We start from the raw sequence: 16,084 nt of genomic DNA, 5'->3' as shown, positions 1-16,084 counted from the left end.
GTGCTATGAAGGTTCTGTGCCACCTGGGTAAATGGTAGCTGATGAAGTTTAATGCAGACAGGACTAGTGCTAAAGGGTGCTAAAGCCTTCATTTTACTGATGGGTTTAGGAAGCATTTGCTACCTAACAAATTTGAACCATAGGCGTTGCATTCTGCCAGTGGAGCCTCTTTTATTGCTGTGTCTTCTAAGCATGTTTTCTTCTAGCATTTTTTTTTTCCTACTTGTCCCTCTCCTGGTTGCTTCTGTTTCTCCAGATTATCTCATCATGTGCTACTCTTCTATGCATCAGGGTCTTTTGCATTCCAGTCGGACTTCTTATCTTGCTTCTCCTGGCCCAGGCAGCCAGTACAGCGAGTGTTGATAGTAACGGTAGACACCTTGGTTCCTGTGTTTGGTTATACTGTCTCAGAAATTTCAAAGAAATTTCTGCTCATCTTGTTCCCAGGAAATAACATGCTTATATTTCTGGGTGTCTGTGTGTGTGAGGTGCAGCAATGGAGTGTGGCAGATGCAGATGCAATCTTCATGAAACTGGTACCAAATCCACTGAGCTGTTGTTGGTATTCAGGGAAACCAAAGGGAATGGTTTCCCTACCAGTTTAGAGGACAAAAGATGGAAGACTTAATACTGTCTTTCCTGGCATTACTACTGTGTGGATGCTGGTTGGCTGGATACAAATCTTACAAAACCTGATTTCTTACAGTGCAATTTGTTCTCTTTGACAGCATATACTACAAGTGTGGCTATGGGTTGGAAAAGTGCAAGACTGACTTTTGGCAGCAGCTCTTCTTCTGATCTGAAGAAGTTCATTGTAAAAACCTGCATTTCAGAAGTGATTTAATTTAAAATTGTGATGAGAATTGCATTTTCTGTATTTCTTCTGGAAATCCAAATATTTTAATTTGAAGCAGCAAAATAAAATAACAGTTGCTGAAGTTGTGTGCCGTTCTGTTCAGGGTACATTGATCAAAACTTATGATACAGTTTGTAGCAGGGATTGTAGCATTTTTAGTACAGATGTGTTAGTGGATTACTTTCACTGGTTTTAGTAGCTGTACAGTTACTGTGTTAGGCGGTGAATTATAGGATAATTTTCAGCAAATTTAATTAACTTAATTGGTAGGTTCTGTGGCCCATGCTGATCTTCATTTCTACTGTGATGATGCCTCACTACTCTCTAGTTCTTAGACCAAGAATATCTGAACGAGCAGCTGTAACCTGCCGATGCATCCCCTTTCCTGACCACAGTAGGCTACTATAATGTATCTTTTAGTATTAAAAATGAATATATGCAAACTTAGCTAATTCATTGATTCATAGATGTTTTGTGTTTCTAATGATATTACCTGTTCTTTTCCAGTTCTATGCAAAAGCAAAAAGTACTTAAAGTAGGGCATCTGAGGCCCTGCATCTATATCGCAAAACTTTCATTTGAAACACTAGTGTAGTTGGAATAGCTTGATGTAAACAAGGATTTTTGGGTGGGTATGTTTGCATAAGAATAAAATACAACACTCTTATAACCTATGTACAGGAAGGAAATTTTTTCTTATATAATTAGAAAATGCTTTATAATTGCTCTTTATCTAATTTTTCACTGTAATTCATTTGTATGTAAAACATTGAAGTGTGATTGACTTAATCAAAAATTTTGCTTCAGACTTCTCCTTTTTTGTGTAGGTTGTTGTCGTGGTTTTACCTTGTATAGGTAAATAAGTGGTTGTATTTAGGGTTTACTACTGTTCTTTTCATGATGTGCATGTTTTCAAAGGGATGCTTATTTCAAGTTAGTGTATATTTTTGCTAGAAATAGTGAAAAGAATTTATTATAGCAAAAACTTTAAACTGAAAGGCTTAAAAAGTAGAAACCAGGAGGATAAGGGCCTCTTATTTTTTTTGTCATTGAAAACTGAATATTTGCTGTTATATTGTGACTTTTCAAAGTTGCCCACAAGGGCGATTATTTTTTTTAATAATGCTTTTTAGTAACAAATTTACCTTTTCTTGCAGACAAAATACAGAATTTGAATGAAGATAATGAGAAGAACAGTCATTTCATCTATGAGAATGCTGAAGACAGTAACAAAACCAATACTGAAACTACAGACGCTTCTGGATACAACATTGAAGCCAAGGACCTGCCTGATTCTTGGGACTCCCACACTGGAAAGACAGCAGACTCTCCATCAGAAACATCTCAGACGAAGGGGCCATTAAGAACTCACTTGTATGAATGGGAGGATGAAACCGAAGACACCAGAACTGGAGAGTATGTGTTAGATTTTGACAATGAACATCTCTCGGAGATGAAGAGCAAGGATGAGGAGTGTGATAAAGAAGATAGTGAAAATCCAAAGGAAGCCATTAGTGAAGAACTTGTGCAAACTGTTCCTAGGCCAAGCAACTGTAGGACATATTGTCGATCCAACAAAGCAAAACCACAGGGGGCAACAAATTTTGACAAGCTAATGGATGGCACTAGTCAGTCTTTATCCAAAGCAAACAGTGAGTCAAATAATGATGGTCTGAACCCAGCAAGAAAAGTTTCTTTAAGTAGTGGGACCAGTTTTAGAGGGACGGTTGGACGGACTAGAGACTACACTGTTCTACATCCATCTTGCTTGTCAGTTTGTAATGTTACTATACAGGATACCATGGAACGAATCGATGAATTTACCACAGCAGCCCCTACTGACTTGGGAGAAGCTGGACGCTTAAGAAAAAAAGCAGACATTGCTACTACAAAAACTACAACCAGGTTTCGACCAAGCAATACCAAATCCAAAAGGGATGTCAAATTAGAGTTTTTTGGGTTTGATGATCAAGATGAGGGAGGGGGAGATGAAGGCGCCTCTAGAAGTTCTGGGAGTTCCAATTACAAAATCAAGTACTTTGGGTTTGATGACTTGAGTGAAAGCGAGGATGAAGATGAAGAGTGGCAGGTAGCAGAAAGGAAAGCTAACAAAAAACGAAGTAGAACTGCACCATCTTCTTCACTACAGTCAACCTCTGACGGCAATGAAAACTGTTCCCAGGATAGCCAGCTCAGTACTAATGCAGGTAAGCAGAACTCTTCTGGAATACGTACTTAACATTTAAATTTAGTTAACCTTTATGTTTTGTTCTTTTTGCAGTATACCTAGGAATTTGTTGAACAGTACTACTGATCTGGAAATCTAAAAGTTAAATTTGCTTATTTCTGCTGTGGTCCTTTCTTGTGTTTCATAGCTGTCTTGAACTATGCTTTATACCCCTTGGTCTCTTGCTAGAGGTAGAGTTTTTTCTTTTTGAACAGAAGATTCTTACCTCTTTGGTGTGTTGAGTGTACAGTACGTATGCCTGGAAGGCAGCCATCTTCCCACAGAAGCTCCACATCAACCCAGAATTATGGAGCTGAGTGCAGAAATTTAAGTAGCTCTTAGAGATGTGAAAAACCTTTTTCCTTTTTGTGCTTTTGAACGCGTTTGTAATCAGTTTGGACCTTTCTCAAGTTCCATCTTGTCCGAGGATGCACGGTTCAAGGGAGAGGCTGTGGGAACTCGTGGACTGCCAGTCAGATGACTGGATTTGGGTGTGCCTCTGCATATTGATGTATTGCTGCTTTTGCTTCCAGTTTTCAGCTATGTCCACCTTCTGCATAGGTGGTACGTGTGTGTATGTGTACGTACACATACATATGAGTAAAACTGGTCATGCAGAATTTGCTGAGCAAGTTCCGGTGTTTGAGTGCCTTTGAAAAATTAGACTTGCTTGGTGGTTGGTTGGGTCCCGCATAATGACTTTGATCAAGTTTGAGGGGTGTTCGTGAAGAAGAAAAAGAATCACTTTGAAAGGTTCTTTTAGCTTTTTTCATTTTGAAAAAGTCTAATGCCAAAGAATCATGCATGTTGGAATAAGTATTTCAAAACACTGCCACTGTTCTAGGGAACTTTTTGGTCCTCCATTTTGGAGCATGGAGCATGACAAGTTTTTATCCATTCACTGAAGTTGTTACACTTTTAAGACTTTGGCAAGATTTCATTGTGATGGGGAGAGGGGAGGACTTGAGTCTAGCTTTGCAAGTGTTGGAGAAGCCGTTTTTTCCTACAAATAGCTTCTGCTAATATAATCCAGAAAGAAAATTTCCTAGGGAAAAAATATTCATTTCTCTGTTCTAATTATAGTTGTCTTTAAAAACAGAATTGTCTGTAAGCCTTTTAATCAAAGGTAAATGTAACTGCTAGGTCTCTTTGTAAATTCTAAAAGGGCCAAATTGATACTGATGTTCTAGGAGAAGATTGTGTTTTCAAACAAAAAAAAGCCTTGATTTGTTTTCATAAAATTTAATTATGATGAGACACTTGCATTCCAGCCCCTTTGGAAAATGGGTTTAACTTATAGGGCCACTTATGAAGTAGTCCCATCTGAGTCCCTTTCTGTGACAAGTCTTTGTTCAGCCATTTATTCCAAGGAAAAAAAATCGTTTATACAGGTAATGCAGCTGAGGTGCTAACCCATCAAATAATCCTTTCAGTTGCTGTCCCCTGGAGTCTCAAAATATCTAGTTTGCATCCAGCGCTGCATTCACCAAGGAGGCCATTATACTCTCAGATATCACAGATTATTTCTCTGAAATATTTTCCTAAGAGGTTCCTATGGCACAGGTAGATGTAAATTTTTGTTTTGTTAGTTTCTTAATACGCTTCTCCAATTCTTAGGTAAGAGCTACCTCTTAGTGCCTCCACTAAGAGATGCTTCACCTTTATTTTGCATCTCCTTTGCTCATTTGATTCCTGTTTTGTGCTGCTGTAGCCAGGTGAGATTTGACTTGCATTTTTTCTTCTGAAAATTGAAGGATGACGTGGAGTTATTTGCCTAAGTTGCAGCACATTTCCTAGTTCAATCCTGCAGTACAGATTATAAAAATAGGGAGTCTAATATTGCCCTAAAATTTGTAGGACTCCTTGATATATTTCATGCTGTCTTCTGTCAGACCTTTGAAAATTTTGAGCATCATGATCACTCAGAACAGCCATATTAAGGTCTTTCAATATAGTGATGCTGAGTTTGAGAATTTATCAAGGGCTTCTGGATCTAAGCCTGAAGTTGTGGTAAAATATGTGACACTGCTGTGAGGTATCTCCTTTACATACTGAAAAAAAGTGACTTCTGTGTCCATGGAAAATGCTAGTTTTGAATCCAAGCCTCAGAAAAAGCTTTCAGAACATCTTGCACAATAAAACTTTTTCCTGAAGTTACAAACAGTACTTGAGAGGTGCTAATGCTACCCGAGTCCTGTGTGTGCTCTTCTTTTTTTGTGCTAATGAATAAATCCACAGATAAAAATCCAGTGTTCCTGTTCCAGGTTGACAGGTGACATGCCAGATTGCCTCTCTGAATTCCAGCCCTGGAAATTCCTAAGACTGATTCTGATGTTCTGTGCATAAAGAATATTATATGGCATAGTCAGTTTTTCAAGACATGTAATGCTTTCTGTTGTAGTCTTACAAAATTTTTCTGTAATACTGATTTGGTAACTTACCATAATCTCGGTCTATTTTTATGAAATTTATTTTAGAATCCTAGTATAAATCATCATGCAAAGATTTTTCTAACTGAGCTGGGAATGGACTCTTCCTTCCAGTCTAGTAGTTCACAGCTGAGGGAAAGTAAGTTTAATAATACATGTTTAAATGTTTCTGCACATGAAATTTAAGGAAGCACTAAAGACTAGATGGACAATATTGTTAGAGCAGGAAAAAATGCAAAGTCGATAAAGTAAATTTTAGTTAGGCTGTCTTTCCCTGAAGTGCCTTTTCTGTTGTTCACTTTTACAATAGGTTTGCCTGCTGAAATGGTTAAAAAACACCAAAAAACCCAAACAAAAGCCAAACAAATACCCCCCCCAAAAAAACCAAAACCCAACCCCAAAACCCATACCACGAGATGCTCTTGGCTTTTAAGTTCCTAGATGCTGTTCACAGACTTCTTTTTAATAAATGTACTTCATAACTTTATGAGCCTGACATTTTTAGTGAAGCTTTGAGTTCTAGTTAAAGTTGTGATTTTTTTGCCATTGCAATCTAAAATTCTCTCGTATTAGTTGGTGTAGCAGTCCAGTGAAGCAAAAGCCCCTTTCACTTGTGAGTCTCCCAGCTGTAGTCTGCCAGAATGCCAGAGGCTAAAAGTACTGATGAGACTTTACTAGATCTGAAACAGTACCTGTATCGTTTCACTAGCCAGAATACAGGATGACTCTAGTAAAGAGAAGCTTTTAATGCTGGAGGAAAATGACTTAATTACTTGACTATATTAATCAGTGGGGAGTTGTATCCAAGAGAGAGAAGTCTGAACTAATGGCAAAGAAGAGTAGGGCTTAACCAAAACTAACTTCAGGCTTCAGTTTTGAAGAGCAAACCTGTATCTTTGGGATGGTGTTATACTTCTGGAAATAACTGTGCTAGCAGTTTATGTCTTTTTCTAAAGATCTTGCCATGGTTGTCAGTGGTTTGGGTGGTCACTAAGATTTCTGAAATATTTAGCTTCTGAACTTGTAGTCTCAGAATGCTTTATTTCCCACCTGTTCAGCTGGGACACCTAGGATGATGTTAATGCTTGTTTTACTACATTTCATTTTGGCCAATGACAAAATTATTACAGAAAGTGACAGGCATTTAAAAAAAAAAAAAAGAAAGAAAAATGCTGAGTAAAATGAAACATTTCCATATCCCTATGTAGATTGACATAAACGGGATAGAGCAGTTGCCCTGAAACCTTTTGCTAAAGAAAGGTGTGAAGATTTAGCCTCTCTAACATACTTTTATTTGGTTCGCCTCCTTCTTCACTATATATCGTATAAGCAGTATAGTAATGATGAACTACAGTATTCTTGATCTAAATTACAGTAGCAGTTACCTGTTACCGTAGTGTAAGTATTGCAGCTTAGCCTTTTGCTTCATAAATCAGTTCTGATGTGCAACTTAACCTTAGTGTCATGCATTCATTTTCCTTTCAGTGATCAAGATGAGATTCCTATAATCTTTTTGGATAATAAAATAGCTTTTGTATATCAGCATCTAGCACTCAGTTAATTTCTGATGAGCAAACCTACCCTTTTTTTTCTTTTTTTTTTTTTTCTTCCTTTGCATCTTCTCAAAAACTGAATCACTTTAATTGGGTAAATATTTTTAGCCAGTTAAGAGTACATCAAAGTCCTCAAAGGCAAAGTCCTGTTTGGACTGCAAAATCTTCTGCGGAATTACCCTCAGGCACTAAAACAAAACTGGGTTGTTTTTCCCCAGGAAGTTTACTGTGGTGTTGCCTTCTAGTTGGTCTTTGAACATCTTTCCAATTTTAGCTGGGACAGGCAAATTATCTCAAAAGATTATAAGTGCCTTGAAAATGGTTGAATAGAGGAGAAAAAGACTTACAGGCTCCCGTATTGAGAAAAAGGTCAATATGCTCATCTTTTCTGCATGGGGCGGGGAAAAAAGCATCCATACAAGAGAGACAGTGGAGAACAAACTTCATTAGTGTCACTGCTTACCAAACTACTCGTGTCTTTGACTAGCTCAGTTAATGTTAACAAAAGACTTCTCTTCCACATCCTGTTTAGTTTAGATTTCAAAATCTGGTAGTACATGTATGCAGAGTGTTTTTAGGATACCTAGAAAGCCTTAAAGAGCATTGCTCAAATCAAAGCATTGCAGATAATCTTATGGAAACTAATCATGAAAGCATTTGATATGCTAGCAACATCAAAAAATGCAAAATTATCCTATTGTACGTAGGAGTTGAAATGTTTTTATCAAGAAGAAGCTTTGAATTTAAAATTACCTAATTTAAATGGGACAGTTCAGGATCACATAGGAGTAGAATTCAAACAAAGAAACTTGGATGATTTTAAAATTGTGGCTTAGTTGATATGGAGCACTATTAATTATCATTAAGCACAATACCAGCTCCAAGTCTTAGAGCAAGGCACACATTATTGTGCTGATTTGGTGGGTGAAAGCACATCTTGCATTTCTAGAGTGACTTGCATGTTTGTAATTACTGTAGTCAAGTGAGTTGCTTTTTAGTTTTTAATCTACAATAGGGTCTGGTTCTGTTGGTTTGACTTTCTTTGGGAACTGCACTCAGGACCTGGCTTCTTCAGAAGTATTTCAGGATTTGTAAGGATGTGTATGAAAGCAATTCGATTTGACTCCTTTGGTAAGTGCCAGCAAAGGAAGGAGTAAGTTGACTTCTATACAGATTTGGAAGTAGTTTTGGTTTATTTAAGTTAATGGGAATTGGTCTGTAATATTTTTCCTCTGTTTGATTAATTTTATCAAAATATCTTTTAAAGTCAGGTTTTTTTTCAGAAGGATTGTTCATGTTGTGTTCTTAAGCTATTGTGCTGATGTTGTACAACTAAACTGAAAACCAGTGGGCTGGGATGTGAGAGGCTGATTCTGGTAGGTGCCTTGCAGTGGGCATCCTGCTTGCCCTGGTGCTGCCAAGCTCTTTGAAATTTCCTGCAATTTAAGAAACTTTTGAGCCTTATTTTAAGAGTACTTCTCCCCCAGACTAGATAAGTTTTGTGTCCTTGCAAGTGCCGTTACAAATTTGCTTGCCTGATTTGCTTTTGATTGCCTCCTTACCTAGGCGCTTGGCCGGTCCTGTTTACTGGATGTGAGTGCACTTGGGATTAGAGTAACTGATCCAACCTGCTTGTATTTTTGCAGTGCAGTTTTCAAATAGTGGCAGCTTCTCTGGAATAGATCAGTTTTCTAAACTGTTTATCAGATGAAACGGTGCTTTTCTGTGCCTGTCTTTTATTTCCATTTTGAAATTTAGGTAACTTCTGGTTTGTGCCAAGTAAAAGAACGTAAGCTGGTCTCCAAGGGATAATGCTTCAAACACAACACAAGTTTAAAGAAAAAAAAAACAGGACAAGAATTTAATTAGATCAGTGAATTACAGATTTACAGTCCAAAACCGAGTGCTGGAACTACTGGTGAGGCAAGGATTGAATACATGGGAAGGCCATTTCAGTGGTTCCTTCTAGCTGACTCCTTTCTGAGCTGATGACGATATTTTTTTTAATACTGTTTATAGCAGAATAAACAAATATAAACAGGCTGCCTTCATGAGAAGTGAACTAGGATCAATTCTTTGGTCCCATCATTGTAGTGGGAAGTATTCTTCTAAATCTCTGCATCTTGCACTTTTGAAGAACCCCATCTACTGTTTAATTCATTTGCTGCTCATAGTTGTAGCAGTAAGCTGTAAGTAAGCACATATAAAAGGTAACCTGGGATTCACAGGAGTATAAAATGGGAAATAATAACGTGAAGCTTACACAATGGGCAAGAGGTGCTATAATAATTATGACTGTGTACCTTGTAATGTATCTTCTAATGTATTAGGACAGTCCAGTCAGTGAATCTGAGTGCTATCCAGAACTGTATTTGGCTTTAAAGCTGATTTTTCTGATTAAGATTGTTTGTTTATTATATAATTTCAGAAGCTATACATGTGGAAATGTCAGGTGCAAGAAATGCTCTAGCAGTTCAGCAGCTTTCAATATGGGTGTTTCATGTCTATATTTACCTTTTACAGATCTTCTGGAGTTTTCAGAGGATGCATCTGGTGTGCCTGAAGGCAATAAGAAATCCACAAATAAACAAGGTGATAAATCTAAGGAAAACACCAGGAAGATTTTTAGTGGGCCAAAGCGGGTGAGTAATATTACTGAGACCAAGACTAAGTTCTTATTTTAATTAACTATTCAGTATTGGTATTTCTTCCTATATATGTAACAGTGCTTTTGTCCCAGTTGATATCTGCACTTGAGATAATTTGTTGGCTTTTAAGATAATATCTGGAAAAGTAAAACCTTCAAGTGCAAAATTTTTCTATCATTACTGGTAATTTTACTTTTCAGCTGCAAGTCTGGGGTTGCACAATGGTAACGCGCAACCTAGATGCCTTCCCTTCTGGTTGGTTGTTAAAGCAAAGCACCATTAAATGCTGTGTGGGTTTGGTTTTGTTTTTGTTTTTTTCTTTGCTCTCCCAGGAAACATCTATCATATTATAGGATTGAACCTTTCTGAAAGCTTCAAATTTGGCATTGGTATAGTCTTTATAAGGACAAGTGACTTTATAGCATGTGGAAAAGTGAGATTTTCTTTTAGTTAAAAAAAGAAAAATGACCCCTGATCCCACTCCCATATACCCAAAGTATGTAATATTCAGTATGAATTTGCCCTTTCATACTGTGAATGGAGCTTATTCATTTTGTTGATGCTAGGTGTGGCTTATCTTACCTGTTATTATAGGTTACTCAGTATTATGAGGCTTCTAAAAATGTGCATACAGCAAAAACTGTGTTTAGCTATTAGGTGAAAGTTTGCAATAGTGGGATCCATTAAATGAAATTTTTTACTTGATTGTCCAGCATACCTATTTTGAATGCTTAAGGCCTCTTCGTATGCTTTTTGCATAACACGTTCCCATTGTCTGGTGAAGACAGTAGCTGTCTCACCATTGTTGCAATCCAGAACTGGTATAATAAGAGAAAGAGGGAACTGGAGAGAAAAATGCACTTATATTTCTCTTTTCCCTTTGAGTTCCATAAGTTTTGCAAGACCTGGCAGTTGCATGTAATAATAGAAACTCTCTTTTATATATGTTCAGAATGTGTTCAGCACTCTTCTAAGAATTTTTTAAAAAATTATTTTTCCTTGTTATTATTCCTAAAGAATTCTAATAATTAAATCACTCTGTAAAATTTCTCATAAAGGTAGCTAGTTACTTGTGTTATATAATAGTTTCACTTGAAGTAATTTTTTAAGGTTTTTTTTGGTCTTCCAGAACCAGAAGACTTCTTATCTCCCCGGCTGTGTTGATGTATCATAATTTTCCATTTAAAAACGTGGATTTGTGGGGGGAGGAAGGAGGACAAATTTGTTTTATTTCTCCAAACACGCAAGGGAATATTTTCATTTGGGAGGACACGTGACCAATAAGTACTGTCAGTTGTAATGCCCTTTTGCAAAAAGTGTTGCTGTCGTGGTTTCACCCCAGCCAGCAGCAAAGCACCACCCAGCTGCTTGCTCACTCCCCCCCGCGGAGGGGTGGATGGGGGAGAGAATCAGAAGGGTAAAAGTGAGAAAACTCGTGAGCTGAGATAAAGACAGTTTAATTGGTAAAGCAAAAGCCGCGCACGCGAGCAAAGCAAAACAAGGAATTCATTCACCACTTCCCATCGGCAGGCAGGTGTTCAGCCATCTCCAGGAAAGCAGGGCTCCATCACGTGTTAACAGTTACCTGGGGAGACAAAATACTGTCATTCCAAATGTCTCCCCCTTCCTTCTGCTTCCCCAGCTTTATATGCTGAGCGTGATGTCATACGGTCTGGAATGTCCCTCTGGTCAGTTGGGGTCAGCTGTCCCGGCTGTGTCCCCTCCCAACTCCTTGTGCCCCCCCAGTCTACTCGCTGGTGGGGTGGGCTGAGGAGCAGAAAAGCCCTTGGCTCTGTGTAAGCACTGCTCAGCAGTAACTAAAACATCCCTGTGTTATAGAGACTGTTTTCAGCACAAATCCAAAACATGGCCCCATACCAGCTACTGTGAAGAAAATTAACTCTCTCCTGGCTGAAACCAGCAGAATCGCTTCTTGTTGATTTGTGATTTTCAACAGAATGGGGACCTCTTTGCTGCTGACTCTTGCCTCCAGAGTTTGCAGTCAGGCTATCGATAAGTGAGGAGGGTCTTTTCAGAACTGAAATAGTATTTCTTGAAGATGAGAGTTCCTCAGTTTCTGCTGATTGAATAATCATTTTTTAAAAATCAGCTTCCTATCAGTGAACATGTTACAATAGACTGAGAAACAGAAGTACAGGGAATGTAAATTTTAACTGTACTTTTTTTGCTGTGGTTTTTTAGCAGCGTACAACAGCTGTGGGTGTTCTGGTAAATATGGCATTTTTTTTAGTGTTTATGTATTTATGCTTCAAATACTATTCTATAATAGCATTTTATGTGTTTCTTGTTTAATTTTTATACTTCAAATACCTGAGGGTTTATATGAAAACTTTTAATTCATTTTGAATGTATGTATCATGAAATCATGTGGAAAAAAAACCTTACAGCAGTATCATAATATATGAGAGAAAGTTGTTTCAACTTCAGAAAATTCTCAGTTGGGAATAAACTTAATTCAAGTGGGAAAGGTGAGAATTAAACAGCCTTTTTGACCCTGTAGTGATATAATAGACCTCGAAGTAGAAATTGCTGTAATTGCAATTCAGATTTGGAACTTCAGTGTTCTATAATCATAGAGCTGTTACATGGAGTCACTAAAAAAGCTTGTAAAGCTTGTTCTGATGGTAAGTAGAGACTCTATAATTATCTTCCGAAACTATAGGTATAGACTCTTAATCTCAGTTGCATCTTGAGGGAATTTTCATTCTGGGAATGAAAAAAATGAACTATCAGTATCGACCTGAATATAGTTAAATGATTAAAAAAACAAAAAAAAAATCTCTGGAACTTCTTCACTGTCTCATCACCTTTTTTTTTTCTTGTAGAGACTAGCAGATACAGTATTAATTATTTTCTGCTAGGTGGTGATGTTAGAGGTATGGCACATTGCATCACACTGAGCTGGAAAGTAAACAGCTGTGTTACTCAGGAAGCAACAGGTGGTATTGTTAAACTTCAGTAGATCCAGAAAGCTGAAGTATTTTTTTGAGTTTGTAGTCAGCAGGACCCTCACCCATGTTTGTGCTTTCGAAACTGAACCATTGTACTCTAATGTTGAAGTCCAGTTTTTGAAACTTTGAGCATATATGTAATAAAAGATTACAGACATTATTGACTTAATGAGTAACAGTGTTTCTAAAAACTGCTTTTAACATAAGGAGTCTCACTGAAATCACTGGCTATTCACACATACGGTGAACATAAAAGTTGCAGTAGTGTGTACATTATCATAGGTATGTAAAGTCTCAACCAGAATACTGCTTTTAAGGGAATTACCTCTTTATCCTGAGCCTGGGTTGCAGGGGGAATATTATTTTCCGTAGCAACATAATTACGTACTTACAGTACATAAATATTGGCGTTACTTGACTTGCAAATTATGGGTGTGAAGCATACATGAGTAACATCTGCAAAAGTTTGTTTGCAGCTGTGTACAATTTTAATTCAACTGGTTCAGTAACTCATGCTCTAGCATGTAAGTTTGGGAACTCTGTGGGGCTGTGATATGCCCATCTGCTGGTCCCTTTGAGCTTAGTTCCCCTTCTGCAGATGAAACTAGTTCTCAATTACCAGGCAAAAACCAGTAAGGTATACAAGAACTTTTTTGTTGCTATGGTCCAAATCTACGTGGACTAAAGGCTTGAAAATAGGGACCACAAAAATTCTTTCCTAGGGTTTCTTGCTCCTGCCCTTCTCACCACAGATTTGGGCCAGAGTCAGCAAATGAGGAGAATTGGGTTTTGTAGGAATACTCTGGAACAGTTCCCAATGGTCTTACGCAAACTATGCATGTCTCTAAACAGGAACCTGGAAATAAAACCAACTTGGAAATGAAAGATAAAGGGAACTAGTCTATCCCCAAACTTAATCTTTTGATTGATCAGTCCTAGAAGTTGATGGCTGTGCCTGGTATTTTGTGCCAGAGCCATGCTGTCAGTTCAGTGTTTCTGTTGTCCAGTGTGTCATTAAGGGCCACCAAATCCTCTCAACTGCAAATTTTCTGGTATGGCCCTTTGCTCATGAACTTGAAAAGTATGATAAAGAGTGACCTGCAACTCTGTGCTGATCTTAGTTCTGCCTGTGGCCATAGGAAGCCAACCTAGACAAGGTGAATACTGATTACCTTTGAATATTCCAAGGTAAGCATGTAAATAGAGTTGCAAATCATAATTAGAAGGTATGGGAGCCTTTCAGCTTGAGGGGCCAGGGAGTGGGGGGGAGAATGATAATCCTTCTGTTAGTGCTCTTCAGTGCTGCTTAAGACACATGGGAAAATTTACTGTGTTGCGTGAAGTGGGGCCAAAGGAGGTATAACAGAAAAAAGCACTGACTCTTTCAAGTACACGTACCCAAAAGCAGTCTCCATGTTGTATTTTCTCAAAGGAGCATGAAATTTCAAGGTATTAGATGAGTGCTGTATCAGGAATTTTTTTTTCTGTGCCTTAGAATAGGTGAACTTTAGAAACGAGTCTTTTGGAATTAATTTCTTAGATGCTGATATTTTTTGCACTGAGTATATTTCATAAAGCTTCCATGCTAGTGTTGACAGAATGCAATTTAACACCTATAAAAGACTGACATTTTCTTGAGAGGATAAATCATACAGTTTTTATGATTGGTAAGTGAGGAAGAAAGTACTCACTGCATGGACAGTCTACATTGGTGATTCATGGACTGTTGTTCAAACCAGAAACTAACCTGAATGCTAGTCCGTTGCTTAATGACTTCTGACTTCAATTAAAATTTGTGTATTTCCCTCAACTACTCACTTTTACAATGAGAATTGAATGTTTATGAACAACTTTAGACTAGCTTAAGTATTTTTTCTTATCTGCTTGTCTTGCTATGCCTGGAGAAATTTCTCTAAACTCACTTGTTGAGGTCTTAGCTCTAGATAAACCTGTCTCTTTTGCGACTGTATACGTTTCCCCACACGTACGCAGTGAATTGGAAGAACAACATTACATCAGTGTGCCCCCCCCCAACCCCCTTGTTGTGCACACATTGGGTTGTACAGGAAAAGGCATGGAAAAACCTCTTTGCCAGTAACTTGATTATCATAGTGTTCCCTTTGGGCTACTCATTCAAGTACTGGACCACGGAGTTTCCTATGCAAAGCGCTTTCCTTCTCTTTAACAGTGGCATTGCTTGAAAGTTATTCCACTAGTGTGGAATGTATTTGTCAGGAAAAGCTGAGATCTTGTATTATACATTAAAAAACAGTAACAAAACCCCCAACCAACTAACCACCACCCCCACCATAACAAAACCCAACCTACTGTAAGGACTGGTTTTGCCTGAAAAAGACAAAAAAATACTGACAGAAGTATTTGGTGAAGGTGCCTTTGCTCTCCTTTTGCTCTACCTGCTCACTCCTGTTCCCTTGCTCCTTCAGTTTCCCAAGGTTGTGTATTGAACTAAATTGAGGAACCAGTCTGTGTTTAAAAAATAACCCACTAAAAGGAAACATTTAACACAAATCTCAGTCTGGTTCACTGGGAGACTGTAAACAATTGTATCCACTCAGTTGAGGGAACCGAAGAAGAGAGATTAAGTCGTTTTAACCTGGTTAAGTCAACATTGCAACTGAGAAATGCTCACTAAACACAGCCGGCGTTAGCAGGATTGCATGCATTACTTTGATCAAGTGACATTAATAGAGTCGGTCATGACAGTAGTATTGAATACATGAATGAAATCATTGCTGAATTCAGACATGGCTTAGTCAACAGACTGCTTCTGAACTCTGTATCCAAGATAAAAACTTGATCCAGTCATAAGCCTGTAACTATTTATTGCTTTTCATGTTTTATTCCAGTTTTACAAATAACTGCTGTGTTTTGTGCCCAGTAAGGTACAGAAACGTGCGCAAGATTTAAAAGTGTGTTGTTTTGGAGAGATCAATTGGAAGGATGTGTTAAATCACTACTGTATGAAGAACACTAATTTCCAGTTATCAAGTGCTGAACCAGCAAAAAACCAATTTTTTTTTTCTTCTGTGTCTCTTCCGTTTGATCTGCAGCTAGTCCATAGTTCATTATTTAATTGCATCTTTCATGTCCTGTAGGCAGGTTTGTTTGGTTTTTTTTTTCCCCATGACTAGGTTGTTTTCACTGAGTTGCCATATTCCTGTTATAAATTTTTAGGCACTGTGAGAAAGTGTCAATCCTTGAAAATAAAGCTTATGTGTGATCCTGTTCGTAATAGGATTTGCTGTAATACAAGTTTAAGGGTATAACCTGTGAGAGCTTTTACAGGTTGGTGTGAGCTTTTTCCACTGGTGCTTCATGCTGTCTGGAAGAAGCTGTAAATATCAGCTTGAAACAAATGCTGTGTCTAAGTTTATTTGA

At 37.9% G+C, this 16,084-nt stretch overlaps 1 protein-coding gene across 5 annotated transcripts in view; it reads left to right on the top strand.

Moving 5' to 3' along the window:
• The window catches only part of WAPL (WAPL cohesin release factor), a 106,280-nt gene that overhangs the window by 52,793 nt on the left and 37,403 nt on the right, over window positions 1-16,084 (top strand). For all 5 annotated transcript variants that reach the window (XM_069796063.1, XM_069796066.1, XM_069796062.1 and 2 more), the window contains exons 3-4: window positions 2,014-3,063; window positions 9,589-9,707. In XM_069796063.1, coding sequence (XP_069652164.1) covers window positions 2,014-3,063; window positions 9,589-9,707 — 1,169 coding nt within the window. The remainder of the gene's footprint in view (window positions 1-2,013; window positions 3,064-9,588; window positions 9,708-16,084) is intronic.

This window comes from Haliaeetus albicilla, chromosome 11, assembly GCF_947461875.1.
Source record: "Haliaeetus albicilla chromosome 11, bHalAlb1.1, whole genome shotgun sequence".
In the NCBI taxonomy this organism is placed as follows: domain Eukaryota; kingdom Metazoa; phylum Chordata; class Aves; order Accipitriformes; family Accipitridae; genus Haliaeetus; species Haliaeetus albicilla.
This window is presented reverse-complemented; position numbering and strand designations above follow the sequence as displayed.